The sequence below is a fragment of the Epinephelus lanceolatus genome, chromosome 15, assembly GCF_041903045.1.
Source record: "Epinephelus lanceolatus isolate andai-2023 chromosome 15, ASM4190304v1, whole genome shotgun sequence".
Classification (NCBI taxonomy): Eukaryota; Metazoa; Chordata; class Actinopteri; order Perciformes; family Serranidae; genus Epinephelus; species Epinephelus lanceolatus.
The window spans coordinates 16153936-16173060 of NC_135748.1; the positions used below are offsets into that span (position 1 = coordinate 16153936).

General features: G+C 42.2%; 2 protein-coding genes across 4 annotated transcripts; both read right to left on the minus strand.

Moving 5' to 3' along the window:
- Positions 1-1089: 1089 nt before the first annotated feature.
- Positions 1090-12446, minus strand: srrm1 (serine/arginine repetitive matrix 1). Of its 3 annotated transcripts, none has more exons than XM_033642586.2 (17): positions 12295-12446; positions 11272-11361; positions 10949-11071; positions 8442-8612; positions 7023-7123; positions 6703-6927; positions 6179-6364; positions 5916-6035; positions 5511-5719; positions 5178-5258; positions 4387-4473; positions 4001-4136; positions 3800-3886; positions 3225-3704; positions 2928-3114; positions 2469-2642; positions 1090-1948 (listed from the first exon to the last, which is right to left on the minus strand). In XM_033642586.2, exons 1-17 carry the CDS (start codon positions 12313-12315, stop codon positions 1838-1840), a joined length of 2589 nt encoding a protein of 862 aa, XP_033498477.2. In that variant the 5' UTR covers positions 12316-12446; the 3' UTR covers positions 1090-1837. The 3 variants fall into 3 exon arrangements, with proteins under 3 accessions (XP_033498477.2, XP_033498480.2, XP_033498479.2); XM_033642588.2 differs by having other exon boundaries at positions 1783-1941; XM_033642589.2 differs by lacking the exons at positions 10949-11071; positions 11272-11361; positions 12295-12446 and adding an exon at positions 10571-10697.
- Positions 12447-14360: 1914 nt separating this feature from the next.
- On the minus strand, positions 14361-19003 carry tdh2 (L-threonine dehydrogenase 2). Its single transcript, XM_033642229.2, has 9 exons — positions 18865-19003; positions 18524-18724; positions 17855-17897; positions 17698-17768; positions 17405-17554; positions 17141-17313; positions 16959-17049; positions 16595-16864; positions 14361-15302 (listed from the first exon to the last, which is right to left on the minus strand). The coding sequence occupies exons 2-9, from the start codon at positions 18708-18710 to the stop codon at positions 15157-15159; spliced, it is 1131 nt and encodes a 376-aa protein (XP_033498120.1). The 5' UTR covers positions 18711-18724; positions 18865-19003; the 3' UTR covers positions 14361-15156.
- Positions 19004-19125: the final 122 nt, after the last annotated feature.

Here is a 19125-nt window from a genome sequence, read left to right on the forward strand (position 1 = left end):
TATGAATTATGTATGTTAATGTGTCCAATATCAAGTATCTGCAAGTGGATGTAACATAAAAGCAACAGTAAGACACACTGTTGCTAAAATATATATACACCTAAAACTGTGTGTGTGCGCTTCGTAATTTGTAACTAGGGTGTAATAGGGCCCCTCATAATAGCGTGCACTGGGACCCACTGTAACTGCCTTACGCCACTGTAGAGAACACTCTAACAGTGTCTCATGTTTGCACTCTAGTCCCAAGTCAAGTCTCAATTCCTAAAAGTTTTGAGTGGTAAACAAGTCATATTAAATATTTCACCAGATGTAATGCCATTTTGATAGCAGTATTACAAAAATCATTAATGCTGTTGCGTTTCCATGTGTTTTTTCAACCCACACATTTTGCAACCTGCAATAGAGTTTTTGTACACAAATGAAATGATGTTTTGTATCATTTTGATCTGGCACTCAGCAATGTTATTTTTCAGTTACATTTTCCATGGCTCTCTCCTGCAACTTGATTGGATGCTGTCGGATTGGTTCAAACAAAGTGGATCTGGGGAATTAGGTATGGACCTGATGGGAATGAAGAGTGTTAATTTTGATTCTGGAAATAAAGGGAACTGAATTTATTTGTGGCACACTTAACATGCTTTTTAATCTTTAGATTTGGGGGAGAGTATCAAGTATTTTCAAGTCAAGTAAAAGTAATTGGGTGTTACGGTTGAGCTTCATGTCTTTATTTTGTTGAGACTTAGTCATCAACTTTGTGTCTGACTTGAGTTAAAGTCACGTGACTCCAGTCCACACCTCCACTACTCCTCAGTCTACATTGCTTTGGTGTGAGTTGCAGAGTGTTGGAGATATCGGCTGTTGAGTTGTCTGCCTTTGTGAATTAGATGGCACTCAGCTTGTGACACTCAAAGTGCCAAAATCATGACCCAGTTGTACGAGATCATCCACAGACTTTGTGAGCAGTTTCATGTGGTAACTATTTTCTTTCTACCAAGCTACACCCACCAACCGCATCACCACGCAGAAGTTACATCTCATGGATGTATAAAAAAAACATCTACCTTAATTCAAACATTAAGGAAACACACGTCCTATAAAAAGGTTTTAATTCTGAAAGGATGACAAGATGACAAGAGCCAGGAGTACTAAATACAAATCATACAACAGTCCCACAGACATTAGCGTGGTGCAGGGGTATCAACATAAAATTGCATATCAATCCGTTAAAAAAAAAATTAACGCATACTCTGTGTCACATCAGATTGTTTTAGTCTTAAAACAAGACAAATTTAAAGTCAGAAAAAAACAGCAGGTTAAACGACGCTAAACACCTCTCTTAAGTTACAATATGGGACAAGACATTCTGTTACGGCCTCCAACAGTTCACACGGCTGTGTGACTGTCTCTACTAATGAAAGGCAATAGTAACAGTATGTTACTGTATGTTATTGTATGGTTTTCTTCTACACTCCATAAGGTCAGTGGTTCATGCACATCAGAGACAATCACTGCACATGCAATCATTTCTCAATGGAATCTATTGTAGGCTGTGGAAAATATCTTAAACCTGCCAAACTCAAACCTCTGAGCTGAAACCGTTTCCCTGCTCATCAATTTTAAAATTATGGACAACACAGGCCTCTTTACAGTTAAGATAGTACACTAACTGACAAATCAAGCTCTTAATGAAACACACTCTTCAGAATGTACCAAACCAGTAAAAAGAAAACAAAAAAAGGACTCCAGATTTAACAATTTGTACATTCTAAAGCTGAACCAGGTTGATGGCAAACATCAATAGTGAGTGGAAAATTCAAAACAAGAAAGCCCCTCGTTCTCAGGACATCTGTGACGGAGACATCTGGGCCTTCCTCATGGAGCGCAGCGCCTTCTCTCGCAGGTGCTTCTCCAGGTCGTCCAAGCTGTCCTCTACTTCACTGTCTGATTCCTAAACAAAAAACAGCATGAAATATACGCCTCTCACCTTGCCACCTGAGGGCTGTACCACGAAGCGAGACTAGTGGGTTGACGAGGTTTGTTGAGTCTAAGCCAGAATTGTTTCTTTAAAGCGGGCTAGATCTCCATTATAACTTGTGCTGCAGACCTAACCCCTGGTCAAATCAGGTACTTTTTTTATATTCAATCTTCACAAAGCCATCCATGGTTTTATTTCTTCCTTGTTAGATTATTGTACCTCACCGTAATCAGGGTTGAGCACAAAAAGCCATTTCAGGCCTTCAAACATGACCAAATCAGCCCTGTTTTGGCCTCTCTTCACTGGCTACCAGTCAATTTTAGAATTGAGCTCAGGCAACAACAGCATGGCACTGCTGAACCTGCTTCGTGGTACAGCCCTCTGAACAGAAGTACAGAATGTTGGTGCATGGCAAGAAACAATCACATTCACTACTTTAATGTTCTATATTGAGAAGAACGCACAAGGCCTTGGTAGCTAAACTACACATCACCTTTCGAGAGTCTCCATCCTCCTCCACAGCCTGGTTTTCTTGTCCATCTGCAGTCACAGTGCTGCCACTCTTCTCCTTCTTGTGCTTCTTGTGCTTCTTATGTTTCTTTTCTTTCTTGTGTTTCTTTTCCTTCTTCTTCTTCTTTTTCTTTGCACTGCCATCAACATCTGAATTCTGCAATTAAAATAAAAAGATTTTTTTATGAGGACAACATTGAAAGTATTGAAATGTCATCCAACAAAGCCAGAATTTAAACTGCTACTTGTCAGGACACTGGACAAAAATAATGCTAGCTTTGTGCAACAACCTGATGGACATTTTTCTACATCACTGTTTTCCAGAATGCAGCTGTGCAGATGGTCCAAAACTACCCCTAATATTTCAGACTGAGCTCATGAACCTGTATATATGCAGCCAATCTTGGACAGTTGTGTTAGTCAGTAAGCTGAAATATCAAACCTTGCTTGGGGACCGACTGCCTGAACCACTGCTGGCTTTTTTGGCTGGTGGCGGAGACCCACTGGCTGAGCGAGATGGTGAGGGGGAGGCAGATGCAGGGGCCGGACGTTTCTGAGCTGCTGGTGGAGGGGAAACAGATCTGGACCTGGAGGATGCTCTCCTCATGGGCTGGGGACTTGGAGACGGTCTGCGGAGAGGACAAAGGTGATATTACAGAGGGCGCTGGCACATGTACAGAACAGGTTACAGAATACAAATGGTTAAAATGCATCATTCGGACACAATCATGATGCTTACCTCTGGTTGTTGCGTGGCTCTGGTGTGCGGGACACTCTGCGGATGGGTTTGCCGCTGTGTGAGGGGGACTGCTGTCTTCGCTGGTTAGATGGAGATGTACTGGAGGTTTCGAATCGTCCCTGAGGACTGGAGGAACCCCTAACAGTGCGACCGCGGTTTGCAGGGGACGGGGAGAGGCGGCTGGCTGCTGCAACTGGGGATCTTGTATCCCTGCTTTGCCTGACAGAAGGCAACATGGGGCTCCTCCTGTGTCTGGGTGGAGATGAGGATGGAGATGCGCGTCTCCTTTGAGCAGGAGAGCTTCTGCGTTTGGGGGACCTGGAGGGGCGTCGCTTGGCCCCTGGAGAAGAGCGTTTTGTGGGAGAGCTAGACATCTTCCTCTTCTGTGGGGGCAAGGGTGAGGGACTGTAGCGACGCTGGATAGGGGGGGAATATCGTCTGGGGGATGGAGAACGACGACGGGGAGGTGGGGAGGGAGACCTGGGCAGCACCAAATATAATTGTTACAAACTTTTGAGTTGTTGGTTATTAATATTGAAACGATAACTCTCAAGATAAAATAAACATGCCTATACCTTCGTCTAGGAGGAGAGGGAGATCTGCGACGTCGTGGGGGAGACGGGGTGCGACGTCTGCGCCCAGGAGATGGAGACCGTCTTTTCCTAAATGGGTAACAAAACAAAAAAAAAAAGTACATTTAAACAAAACAGAACTTAAATTTTTGCCAAATATTATTTTCAAATAGAAATGTGCAAGTACTGTGCTCAGTGTCTGACCTTGGAGAGGCGTCCCTGTGTCGTCTCCGTGGGGAGGGCGTGCGACTACGTCTCCTCCTGACGTCCCCATTTCTGGCACCTGGCCCTGCTGTTGGCCTCTTGGGCCCCTCGTCTTCTGAGGAGGAAGACCCCGTATCTGAAACCAAACACACAGAGGACATCAACAGCTGTTTAATTGTAGCCTTAACTGTATGCGGTGAGGGAAAAAACACCAAGGTTGGGGTTAGGGCACAGCTTCAAAAGTCCATGAGACGATGAGTGCAAGATGACATGGACAGAGACTTGGTTAGAGAGAGAGAGAGGGAGAGAGAGAGAGAGAGAGAGGGGGGGGGGGGGGGGGGGTTGGGTATGGGAGAGGACAGAACGGGGATAAAAACGCTTATAACCTGAAGACGACTGTCGATTCTGCCTGCGATACTGACGTCGCTGCTGCACCGAATCTGCTGTTGCCCCTTTCTCATTTTTATCCTCCTCTGAAATGCAGAGCATTGAGTGTCTCATCAGTGTTAGCAGAACCAGTGAAACAGACTGCCATGGCAAAATAAAATATACAGAAAAAAGAAAAGATTTGTATCCTTGTGGCTTGAGTTTTTATAGGTGTTTGCATGGCATAGTGCAGATCTACAATATATTTGTACTATCCTTTGTGTTGGTGTAAACTGTGTTTCCTCAAGGTTTTGTTCAATCTGTTTAGATTGATACTCTAAATGGGACCACTACATGATTATCACACAGACTTATCAAAGCATTTGAACAAAATGGATCACTGTGGTGAGGTCTGTCCTTTAACACTGTAAAAATATAAATTTGCTACCATGTGAAATAAACACAAGTACCTGGAAATCTATCTTTTTGAACAGGTAGACCACGCCTCTCTCATTTGATTAGCAATGTTAGCTTGTAGTGCATTTTCACAAACAATCCCTTTTCATGTCACTGGCACAGCAATTAAAATTTGCAATGGGACATATTGTAAAAAATCAAGTATTGTAAATTAACATCCACCACTGTGCCCTTCCTGCTGAAAACAAGGGCAAATGGACTTGGTGAAAAAGTGTCCATTTCTGACAAGAAGTGGCTGGGATCTCCACTCGACCGGTCATCACAATTTGTGAGCCGTCAGGTGAAAGGCCATTATAATGAATTAATGAACACAGAGACATAACTTCACGTTTACCTGAATCAGACCCATCAGACGGTCTGGGCTTGGCATTATCAGGTGGAGAATCACTTCTTCCTCCTTGTTTTCGCTTGAAACCTGAAAAACAAAAACACCAAGAATTAAAGACGCACTTACGATTAACACACTCCTTAACTGTAGATCTTGAAATAACAGCTTTAAATGCACAGGAATTATTTGGCTCTCTGTAACCTCATTTAGAAAGGACTTTAAGCATTACTAGATGTTAAATAAAGCACAGAATGAGCTGAAGCATCATATAACTGCCAGTATGAGACAAGGATACATTAATAATTATGAAGAGCCATGAAGAAATGATAAAGATCCTACCAGATAATCTGGCTGGTGATGCAGAGCCTCTACCCCGTCTGGCCCGTGGAGATGGTGACCGCCTGTCCTTCCCTGCAGGGCTGATGGCGTTGTCAGGGTGATGGACCTGTTTTCGGGGTGGTGTATTAGATATTCTTTTCATTGCTTTTTTGGGTGAGCGAGAGCCGGAGGAGCTGCTGCCAGAGGAGGAAGCAGAACGGGAGCGCCTCCTGCAGGACACAAACACAGAAACATCATTAAAAGTTTTAACTCTATAAAAAGGGAAAAGCTGGTTTCAAATCTTCTGTATGGCCCTGATCTACTGTACATGGGTGTGGTGGCCTGTATAATACTAAAATAATTACAATAAGAAGTCATAGAGAAACAAGCCTGCAAGACATAGTGATTGTTCTTTGAACTACTGACCTGCGGACAGGGGAGCGTCTATGTCTGTGTCTGGAGCTAGTGGGGCCGCGTCTAGGGGGGCTCCTTCGACGAGGAGACATCCTCCTCCTTGGACTCGGTCTTCTGCGAGGGGAGTAGGATCTGAAATAGGGTAGGGAGAAAAGCTTTTTAAAAAATCTGTTTAAATATTGAAGTTCTTGTTTTTACATGAGAAAATTTAGACATACACTTTTGAAAAACAAGAGGGCATCATAATAACTTAAAAACAAAATGTTAGAGATTACCTGGAACGGGAGCGCCGCCTGCGAGTGCGGGAATGAGAACGAGAACGATGATGAGGTCTTTCCCTCCTGCTGTCCTTCTCCCTTTCCCGAGACCTGGGCCTTTCCTCTTTCTTGTGAATCTTCTCTGGCGACGGTTCTTTGACTTCAGTCACTGCGTCTGCTTTCACCACCTCTACAACTGTGTCACTACAGGGCAGAGAGAAGAAGTTAAAACTCTCAATTTTACACTTCAGGTTTTTTCTTAATCTCAATGCAAAACTACAGTACTATACTACCTGTTTCCAAATAAACTGAAATAAGTGTGAATATATTACTGCTAAAATTGTCACCCCAAACTAACCCTGAATGAAATTTGAAAGAAGTACTTAAATCAAACTAATATGAAATAAAAAAAAAATAAATAAAAAAAATAAAACTAAAACCCAGTGGATGTGAAACCAAACCTAACATTAAGATCAAATAACCACTGACTTCGAGTCCAAAACAAAATTTTAAGTCTTAAGCGAGGCAAATATTCCACAAACCAGGTGGAAGACGTTTCTTGGATGACTGGTTCTGGCAGGGCTCTTCCTAATGTGTCTGGCTCCACAAGCTGCTCCAAGGGTTTCGTGGGCAGCTGCATCAGGGGCGGAGGGGGTGAACTGCTACCAACTGGACTGGGTTTGCGCCTTGGGGAGCGCGAGGCACTGCGTTTCCTTTCCCTCTTCACTGGTGACCTTCGCCGTGGTGATGGCGATCTTGTCTTCCGCCTAGATAGAGAAGAAGCAAACAGAATAAGTTGTCATGTTCTGTGTTATATACACACGTCTGTCCACTGATTTCAATATTGAAGACATTTTCTTACCTCCTTGGGCTTTTTGACTGTGCCCTCTCTCTGATGTCCTTGTCCTTTTCCTTCTTATCATCATCGACCTTCTTCAGTGAAGCTAGCTTCTCCTGTTCAATCTACCAGAAAAGGAACAACAGGGGAACAAAGCATATAGCAATTACCAACAATAATATCTGTTCTATCCTGCAGAGTTAATATACTGTCACCTGGGGTGCCAAATACTGTGTTCAATGTTATTGTCTCGAACGCTTTTTACATAGAGATCACACTACAGTGCCGCTTTGACGTCCCTTCTGTACGCTGTCTTAGCATTTTTACACAGAACCAAACAACAGCAGCATCATTCTGCTCCAGTGTGTGATTTAAGACAACGTGCCAGCAACGCAGAAGCAAAGGAAGCATTACGTGTAACAACTGCACTGGCCTCTTGTGTGCCATAAAACATATGTGTTGCCAGCGCTGTATAAACAATAACAATGGCATAACATGGCAATAATTATAGAAGCTGGTTTCATCCTCTGCTCGAAGGTGAAATATCTGGACATTTTAGGCAACTTTTCTTTTTAGTTAGCTGCTAACTGCTATTAGCTGCTTTTTAGATCTCCTGGTGGTGGGTTGGACACATAACACGTCCTCAAAACGTCACACCTGCCTCATCAATGGTCCTGGCCTGCTGACTGTCCCTTTTTACACATTGTTTCACTCCCACAACTTAAAGGAGAAAAAACTCTGTCCCCCCCATTCCGCGACTGTACACTTTATAAAGAACAACAAAGCGGCATAACAGCCTGAAACTTCTGCTCTTAAGAGGTAGTGTTAAAGGGGCTTCCGCCTATGGTTCTTATAGGACATATTGTCCATCCCAGTGATGACTGCGTTTTGCAGAACAGACACTAGATGACAAACCAGATGTCATTTTAGTAGACAAGAGCAGGACAGTGAATTTGGGTGAGGCCGACAGGGAATACCAACTGGTGGCACCAAACGACCCTACCATTTAAAGTTGAAATACTTTTTGTCGCCCTCCATAATGAAATTTGCAAATGGATGTTAAGTAGAAGGAAACATGGGTGATCTGGACAATTTACTGGGCTTTACTAGAATAATTGCTTAAAATAACAGACAAAATAATTTAATTTGATACAATAATTCCATTCTTTTTAAACAACACATCAGTGTCGAAACACATCCTCATTTGTCCTGCTTTGCTGTCCTACCATTTCATGTTTGTTTGTCCCGTGCTGTCTAGACAGTATTGTTTCTCTGCTGTCTACTGTCTGCCTGATTCCATGTGAATGCAGCATTATTTACAGCAGTCTTTTTCTGCCTAGACGACTAGAACTTTCTACTCACTGTCAGCAACCTCACAGACCAGTGACCTTCCTACAGCTAACAGAGACATTTTGGCAGAGTTACCTCGGGAAAAAAGCTCACCTGTCTCTGTTTAATTTCCTCTTTCTTCTGTTCCAGAAAAGCAGAGGGGATGCCAGCAATGTTCTCCTGGGCACTCAGCAGCAGGGGCCACAGGTCCCTCATGAACTCCCGGGCATTCTTCCCATTCAGGAAGCCTGTCAGGTTGATCTGCATCATCTTGCTATCCGGGTGCTGTAACACACACACGAAGGGGGGAGAAAAAAGACCATATGGCGTTGAAATAATGGAAGGCAAAATATCAGAGGGGGGGTAGGATCCCACAAATGGGACTGCCTACCTTCTAGCCCTCACTAAACTATACCTGTGACTATGTAATTAACCATACTCAAAACATGTAAGACACTGACTACAATACTTAACATACCTGGGTCCAATATTTGACTCAATAACCTATCAAAATAAACGTGTGATTGATTTAAATCGTACTCACAAACTCATCAAACTGAGAATGCGAGCTAGCTTAGGGGAGACATATCTAGTGAAATAAAAAATTGCATGCAATATTGCAGTTACACCCATTTCTCATTGTTATTCTCCAAATATACAATCAATAACAGAAAAAAATATTTTGTCATTATTTGACTACCTCAATACTATCCCCAGTACTTTACATTTCTGTGTCCCTGCCCACCCCTTGTTCTCCAGTCTCCCCACTGTCTACACTTGAGCAGTTAAACAAATAGCCACAATACAGAGTGCATTAAAACCCAACACTGCAAGTACAGTTCCGGTGTCTTCAGTGAGTCCCGTGGGATCAGTGGGCACGGAGCTCCCTTGGCTTGCTTCCGCCTCCCTACTGCTTGAGACTCAACCACCTTGAGCTTAATGTTATATCATTTATCTAAATTGCAAGAGACGAACAAGCAATAATGAGTACACAGTTACACAAAAAAGGAGTTTTATTTCAACAACTGATAGAATTATTGTGAGATAACGTAATCTCAATTCAATTACCCTTTCTTACCATTATGAAACAGTACCCTTTAAACTTAGCTTTGACAGCCCAACCCACCCCCCCAAAAGCTATGGCAAGCAAAGGATTAATGAAAAGACAAAAAAATATATACTTAAATGTAGTGCTGGTGTCACAAATACTATTATTAAACAAATACATGTGGTTTTTACCATTTTAGGATTAAATTTCATTAACCAGTTATACGCATATATACCAAAACTTACATTTAAGTATTCTAATGGATGGAATCCTTGTTATAGTCTAATGAAGAATACTGAACGTAAGTTATTTCCTCACATTAACCTTGTTTTCCTGTTTCCAAAAGTAAGCCTGTGCAATGGAAGTTACCCATTGCCCAGACATCCAAGTGGTTCGACATATCAGTTGGGAACACATGATTAAATAAAGGAAACTCTTGGACATAATTAGTCTACTTAAATAAAGTAGTCATTGTCCTATGGGATGAAGAACATGCAGAATTTAGTATTAAAAAATGAAGTACATAACATCAGAGGGGCTACAACCCTAATGGCAATAAAAATGTTTAGGTCAAAAACATGACCACTACAGATATTTCAATGGCCTTCCACTTTAAAGAATGACTTAACACCCAACAGAAAAGTATTGTTTCTTATGGCTGAAAATCTCAGATCTGTCACACATCTGACCACACGCAACTGAGATGCTGAGTGCTGTCAGAGGTTTAACAGACTTGTCACAGAATTATTCAAAAGTAGCTGATAAACTTGTTTTTGTTGACCTCCAGAGGTTGAAGTTCTCAACTTGCAACAGTGATGAAGAGATAGCACCTGGGGTGTGTCATAGCACTCTCAAATCACTGCAAGGTGTGGTGTCAGGTAACAGAAAGCACTTCCGACCACACCCAACAGAGGTACAAAAGACATGAAACTTTCAAGCTGAGGTGGTCTGTAAGGCAATACTTTTCAGCTTGGTGTTAAAATACTCCTAAAGTTGAAGAGATTAATTACTTTTAACAATAGACTGTGACAAATTGTTAAACCCTCCCTAATTTTAGCCTATAATTCCAATTACACTTAAAGGGTTCTCAGCAGTTTAAAGATGCACTGCAAATACCTACGGAGAACATGAATATGGCATTGTTCAGGTGTGTCTTTCACTGACATAATATTGGTAATCCCTGCATATAACTCACCTCAAACCACACACTGCATCATGAAGGGAGAGTTGGGCTCAGTGACTTTGGGCTCAGGAGAGAGCTAATTAGGTGTTGGTGCTATACTTCTGATGCAAGGTATAACATCCATATTGGTTCAGGCCTTTTAAATCATAAATCACATCATCATTAGAAGACTGCTGAATAAAGGCACTTTGTCACATAACAGCAAAACATAGTTATGTCATTATAAAATCAGCTTTACACCAATTGTTACTTTACCCATTCAATTTCAATTTGACTAGGATGTGCAATTATTCGCTCATATGCCTCTTACTAACTAAACAATGCCCTCAAATTTATGACAGTTTGAAAAAAACAAAAAAAACAAAACGTAGACACAATTAAAGACATTACCTTCTCCTCAAGCTGGTTAAATATGAACTCTATGACGACGTCATCCTCGAACCCCAGAATCTCTGTCACTCGCTGAGTAATCCAAGGTTTGATGACTTCCAGGTTCACTTTGGTCATGTCCACCTGAGGGTGAGAAAAGCAAACAACAGCATCCAGTTAGCAAAGACAATGACTACACGATCTGAGGCTGCAGTTTCACAAAAACAAATCTCTATAAACGATAGTGACTGGCACTGTCACATTTTTTTCAGAAAAGCAATTTATTTGCTAAAGAAATGAGTACTAACATAGTAGTAAATATACTGCAGATGTTGATCTTATACCTTCTTGTCCAGACATTCTGCAAACTTTAGCTGCTTCAGCAGCTTCTTCTGCTTGTTGCTGAAGCGGTTGTCTTGCTCCGCACTTGTGCCCTAAAGACAAAACAACAATCACATACTTGTAGACTAATATAAGTTGACAATCAAGTCTGCGTGCATAGCAACATATGCTTGAAACATGTGCACATAGAACCGTTCAATTACACAGCTTCCATGGTGTTTAGCCAGCGTAACGTGACCGCGCTATAAACTACCGGTGAAACTGACATCGGAAGTTGGCAAACATCATGACACGTGCGCTAACATATGGCGTTACTTTAGGAGCTTAAATATTAGCTGACGTCAGTTCACGTGACCACAAGTACCATGTTAAATCTAAACCTTCAAACTGAGTCAGATATGACATTGATACCGACAGGCTAACATTAGCTTAGCTAGCCTGCTTAATCCTCCAACAGACACTGACAGGCTAATATTAGCCACCGCCTGGAGGCTGTTTTGACCACTAACAGCGCTAACATGGCGCTAGACAGAACATCAAAAGTCACATTATGCTCACTGTTCAGCACATATCTACGTCTACTTGCTCTACACAACGTTAGCGCAGCGGTGGTCGTGACTACCGCACGCAGACAGGAACGATGCACCGCCCGGACGCCATCTTTAGCTGTGGCTAGCAGCAGCTAGCCAGCTAGCTGGGTTGGCTCGTCTATTTCCTGCAAGTGTGTCTCTTTGCAAATTCATATAGAAAGGTTCTGTTGTGTAGGCATTATATCGTTACTTGATGTCACGAGGTAACAAATACCCATTTTGAAAAACGTGTAAGCTTTGAAAACAGCCCAGCTGAAACACGGCTCTTGTCGAAATCCAAGACTGTTATCAGTTGATAGACGAAGCCCCGGACATAATGTTACCGTCTGACTGACTGGCCCTCCACCCAAACACAGCATATTAACGTGTTGAACGAGGGATCTATTTCCTTGCATCTTAGCAGCGAGACACTGCAAATAAATTTCAAGAACTTACGCGGAAAAATCCCGCGTCCATTATCGGAGAAAATGGATGTTAGCAGGCGCTGTTGAGAAAGACGTGCGTGGCTCCGGTGAGTGTCTGAGTGGCGAGCCGGATGAAGGGTGCGCCTCCACAGGAAGGAACAAGCACTACAACTAGACTGCTGGAGAGGAGAAGGGTGCATCCTGACCTGATTATCAATAAAATGAAACTGAAAAATTCTGTAAAAATGTTTCCTTTTAAATGAGTAGCCTACCATCAGCAAAACGCGTTTATAAAGATACACATCTTGCAGAATTTACCCCAACTCTAAGTGTTCGGCTTATAGCCTAATTATGGATGCATTAAATGGATAGGCTAGTTCAATTTTTTGGAAGTGGGGTTGTATGGGGTACTTATCCAAAGACAGCATGTCCTCCTGAGACCCTGTGTCCTCATATGAGGACATCACATTTTGTTTTTAGGCTTCTTGACCTTATACTTCATACTACTGAATTTAGACCTGTTGTCCTTGTTCATGGACACTTCTTTGTGCCATCTAGAGATAGAAAGAGCACAATACACTATATATGTAAAAACAAGATGGCAGCCATCTCTGCCAAGTCAGTCTGCAGCCAATCCTGGAACAAAAGTGGGCAAAGCCTTCTCAGTTTTTACAGTTGAAACCTGTTTATTTATTAATCATGTTTGTAGTTCGATATGGCAACAAATTTGACCAATTTTAGCGACAGCAAGAAGCTAAGACGTTGTGAATTGGGAAGTACTAGACATTAAGACTTTATTGTTGTCTCGTTTGAGGACTTATTGTTGACAATTTTATTTTTCTATACTTATTAGGTCCTACTGATCACAAATAGCTAAGAGAAGTTAAAAATGCATACCAAACAAAAGTTCAGGTCTCAGGAGGACTTTACATAAACTAGATGTCAGTCAGCATACCCCTAGTATGGAGAAACAGGCTGCATACTGGGGGCCAACATGAAAGCTAAGCTGCTGTGTATAGGGATGGGCAACAAAACATATTTCAGCCACCCAAAAAAAAAGTCCCCCCCCAAAAAAAAAAATCAATATCAGTTTAAGTGCACACTAGAAGTTTAGAATATTTGTATTTTTTACCTCAATGACAGTGGTTTCCTCTGGGAAAATGAAGTCGTTCCTCTAAGCCAGACTCCACTGCAAAAACAATGATTTTAACATTGCCAAAACACAGGAGCTGCTGGTCGACTGCTGCCTCGACCAGTTAGGTTGTTTAAGATATTGTGGGACTTTGGTGTTTAAATGGGTAGGGTTGGATTCACCAAAGTCACACAATAGCACAAACTAACTGATTGCAGCAGTAGTAGACCAGCAGCTCCTGTGTTTTACCAGGTTAAAATGACAATGTCAATGGAGTCTGGTGGCTTTGACGAGAGCATAGATAGGGAACTGATGCTGTTAACAGCTTCCCGTCTGAACGGGCTGTCTGATGGAAAGGTAAAGCCATGATAATACTCTCAATATAGCAATATAACATACACTTAAAGTGATATTGATTTTTTTTAGGTGGTTAAAATACTATTTGTTGCTGGCCCCCATCCACAGCAGTACATTGCTTAGCTTCCGCGTCGGACTAAAGTCTGCTTCTCCAAACTAGGGGCATGTGGCTGACATCTACCTCATGTTATACACTGAAGTACCTCCTACAAGCCCAATTTAAAAAATTCAAACCATCCCTTTAATATGTGAGCAGCTTTGTGACCAATTTTAACTTTTTCATAAACATCTGGGTAGTTTAATTTACAACAGTGCAACCTACTATATTAATTGATCATGTGTTGTGTTTTGTAGGTACTATAATAATTTGTACAGTAACTACCAGTGTATTTATAGTTGTGAAATAAATTTTATGGAGTAAAAGAATACAATAGTTCTCTCTAAAATGTTGTAGAGTTAGAAGTACATGTAGGCTCCACCAACACCCATAATCAACATCTATTCTCAGACAGCATCATCCTAAACCTTCTCATGGCCCTTTCACAGCTACACTAACATTCTTCATGTAGTATACATGAAGTTCAACAATATACAAAAAGCCACTGCTGTTTGAGTAAATAACATTTTTATTATTCAAGGTCTGATTCAAAGTACACTGCATTTTTTTATACATCGCTTTCCAAAGTAATCTACAGTAAATAAGGCTTCATTTGATATCGGTGCTCATTCATAACCAAAATCACACTGCTGGCAAAAAGGCAAAATAAAGGCTTCCTGGTAGATGCCACAGCAAGGGTAGTGGGGTTGTATACAGTGTGTAATAATAACTTGATAGACTATATTATAAAAGACTGCCTTTTAAAACAGCCAGAATACATAATGAGTCATTACAGTTCAGAGGTGACTGAGCCAGCCATTCCAGATGATCCTGGAGTCAAAGTGTACAACAGATTTGTTACTCTAAAGGTGCAACTGGTCCATACTGTGTTAGACATTTTCATAGACATTGTAACAGACCGTTGTGTCCATCGATGCAATTCACATGACATTTGGAAATCTCTAAAGCTTTTCTGTTCTGTCTGAGGCAACATGTGTAAAGTGATGTTTATACCATGATAACAATTAAAAACAGATTTGACAGTATGATTCCCTGAAAAAAGACTGAAATGTGTGTGTTTGAGTGCATGTATGACGTCTCACTGTCCACTGTATATTGAGAGCATCTGACTGAGAATTCCTACTTTACAAACAGTCCCTGGCTCATTGCTGTAATGTGCCGGAGTAACAGAGGATACTGGTTGACAGCTTGTGAAAGTAAAGTGAGAGGAAGTGTATCGTTGGTAAATGCAGGCTGAAGAAAAGTCAGGGGTAGGGCATTGGTCAGTCTTTGTGGAGCAGGTTTCGCTAGCTGACAGGTAAGCCCTCGTTTGTCCTCTTGTCCCGAATGGAGCGCAGCATGTCTGACACCAGCTCCTCAAGGCCGAAGGCTGGTGCCCAGCCCCAATCTCTCCTGGCATTGGAGTCATCGAACCTGACGGGCCAGCTGTCTGCTGCAAAGTGACAAGCAAGATGACCATGTTACTTCCATCCCATCAGTTTTAATTAAAGATAGCATTATCAGTTCCACAAATCATTTCAAAATGAAACAAGATAAGTAAAACTGCTTTCAGGTCCATGCAAGAATAAGACTTGAAAACCTTACAGATGTAGCTTCATCTTAAAATGCCACATGCTTTAAAGGAGCTGTATGCAACATTCAGATCATAAGTAGGCTATAGCTGCAAATGCAAATGTGCTACAACTCTGTGTGTTGTAATCATAGACTGTATACAAAGATGGAGGACATCACAGCTCCCCAAAGTTGAAACCAAAACATCTCGATCGCCCCCTGGTGGCCAGCTGCAATATAGATCATAAACCCTGCCCCCTCCATGTTAGCAGATGGGACATGGGCTGAACCAACACCTAAAAGTACACATCAAATACATTTTTCCCAAAAATGGTTTCCGTCATTTTAGGTAGATGTTACTATGTGCATTTTTCTGCTAAGTTTGGTTATGACTTGTTATTTTGATGCTATCAAAGGGGGTTTGATGTCATGATTGACAACTTTGTGTGCACGAGTTGGCTAGTGATCAATGGCACTTCTCGCAAACTCTGGATCCAAATGACATCACCAGTACAAGATGGCAGAAGCTGCATCTAGGATATTTTGGCTTTATTTTTCTACAGTCGCAGGAAGTGAAGATGTGTCATCCATCTTTATATACAGTCATTAGTTGTATTCTGGACGTGCGTGCATGTTAGTGCATGAGCGTCCCTGTAAGTGTGTTCCACTTGCCAGCTAATTGCCGTGCTGCGCTCATAGGGTGGTTACTGCTACTATCGAGATGACATTGTGGCAGCGGTTGGCGCCCATCCTCCAGTTTTACCCTTAGCTTAATGCTGTTAGCTCAGTCAGCGCTGTTGCTGCTGTTAGTGCTGCCTATGGAGTTAGTGCTGTTAGCTGCTAGCCACCTCCATGTTGAGAACCATGTGCAGACAATCCTGCATACAGCTCCTTTAACATGTTAGCACATCGTCTGATATGACATGAATGATATAGCACTCCATGAGCAAGTGAGAAAATCATCTGTATCACTGCAGTTTTTCTCATAGAAGTATTTGGATTTAATAATGTAATTATCAATAAATATAATCTTTAAACATAGCTGGGTTTGTCTCATGTCAGTTGGATCCCATTTTGCCAAGCAATATAATCTTTTTAACCAATTGAAAACATTGCAAAGATGTATAATCCCACACAGGTTTTGTGTGTAGGCATGTGTGCCACATGTCGTACCAATGGTCTGGCGGACAGAGTCAGGATTGTAGGTGACCTTGAGGTGAGGGAGATGCTTGCGGATTTCTTGGGCCACCTCTTCTGGAGTGAAGCTCATGGCGGCAATGTTGTAGGTGCGCAGAGACAGCTGACACTCTGGCGCCTGCATGAACTCTACCGTGGCACGGTGGCAGTCGGAGATATGCATCATGGGAAGACGGGTGTCGGGACGCAGGTAGCACTCATGGTGACCTGTGCTGAGAGCATCGTGGAAGATCTGAACTGCATAGTCTGTGAAGAAAGAGGTCCAGAGTGCAAAGTCCATAACATCATGCTGATTGTACTGACTATATGTGGCATATGCAGATGTGAAGTGATGCAATACCTGTTGTTCCTCCTCCAGGAGGTGTGTTGACTGATATCACACCTGGGTAACGTAGGCAGCGGAAGTCCAGACCATATTTATGATGGAGATACTACCAAAAAAAAAAAAAGACAAAAAATATTGAAAAACACAAAAGTGTGAGTCTTTTTGTGCATTTTAAGATAGCTTTAAGATTGACACACCTCCCCCATCAGTTCTCCATGCACTTTGGACACCCCGTAGATGGTTCGAGGTCTTTGGACACAGAGGTCAGGGGCTGGGTCACGTGGAGAAGAGGGACCAAACGCTCCAATGGTGCTGGGGACAAAGAGGCGCAGGCAGTTCTCCAGGGCCAAGTCCAGCACATTATGAAGGCCTAGATGGACAGCAGAAGACCCAAAGTGGAGTTTAAGGATAACAATCCCTAAAAAGGTTGTGTACATAAATGGTGTGTGTATTCAGCAGACCTGTGATGTTGATCTTGCGTGCCAAAGCCACATTAGCCTCACCCACAGCACTAAGCAGAGCGCTGTAGTGGACCAGCCAAGTGACACGATAGTTTACAATCAGTTCTCTGAGATGTTTGTAGTCCAACACATCAGCGTATACAAATGGACCTAATGGGAAAAGAGGAGAAGAGACCAGTTTAAAAAAGTAACTTTAAACAGCAGGGGAAATGAAGGGTACATTCTGTTAAGTATAAATTGTGTCAGTAAAACAACAACATAGAAGGTGAAAAGTTCATTTTGGTTTTGCATACCACTGCTGAAAACATGAGGTGGAGGCTTCTTAATGTCCGACAGGATTACATTCTCTGTTCCGTACTGCTTCCTAGACATTAATATAGACAATGATGACATTCAAATTTCAGACATTTTGACAAGCTCTAATGTCTCAGGAATTTCTACTGATCTCACCTCAGCATCTGTGCCAGTCCCACACCTAACTGCCCAAGACCACCTGCACACAGAGACAAAGTTTAATATTTTATCCATCCAGAGAAAACTGGACAATGTTTGGAGTTTGGTATTAAAATGGAATCAATGTTTTTGGTGTGCCACGCTTCAGCTTTTGTTTGCTCCAAAGCTTTATCCTGGGACAAAAAGTGACAGTGGGCTATTATTCTCCCCACAGTCACTCATTAGCTCTTTTATGTCACCAGCACTGTCTGTACGCACCCTATTGTGATGAGTCAAAATGGGGTCCTGCTGCTGGTGCGCAGTGAAAACAACCCAAAGAAAAAAAGCGACAGCACATGTGTCTAGTATTCCATTCATGCCATGGATGCCACAATATGAATTCTCCGTTAGGGAGTCTCTTGCATTTTATTATATTCAAACATAAGATGTGTGCGGAAGCTAGAAACACTCTCAGCTGCTGTAAAAGATGCCCTTATGCAAGGCACTCAACCCCTATTGTTACTGCTCCACAGCCAACAGCACAAAACAGTGGCTGCTGTGCAGTGAACATGGTAGAAAACAATGGTAGCTTCACTGGTTCAGTGTTTGTGTAGCTGTGGAAAAGTCCATCTATCTTTCCATCTTTAGCTATAACGAGATCATGACAGACAAAAAAAATTGTATTACCCGTGATGAGGACACGGGGGTTTTGCTGAGGAGGTTGGGGGCTGCATGTCTCCCGGCTGTTCCACCTGCTCATCTGCCTGGGCAAACAGCTAAGGCTGCGACTGGGCAGACTCCGCGCCCTGCTGAGACAGCCTCGGCAAAACAGGCCCAGCACAGAAGCAGTGGGCACACAGACCCCTGGTTGCATGTCCAGTAGCAGTCCTTAGAAAAGTTAAATTGAACCATATTGATGACACAGAACTTCTAAATCTTGGTAATGATCATTGGGGTACATACAAGCTGTAAAATAACAGTACACACACAAACTGAACATAAATAGGACACAGAAAATCATTTTTTACCTGTGTGCTGACAAAAGCAGGAATCCCAGACAGATGATTCTTGGTCCAAAACCAGCTGATTCAACTTAGTAAATCAGAAATTATTCCTCTGGACCCAATACAAAATAAGAGCTGTTGAGACGGTTTTCAAGGCATTTGAGTGTCAGAATTAAAAGATTACCATCCGACTGGTCACCGTCTCAGTTCACCCAGTAACCACTGGATAAATAAGCAGGTGTAGAAAGTCATGCTGGGCTATGTGGTTCTTGTCCGCTTTGGGTA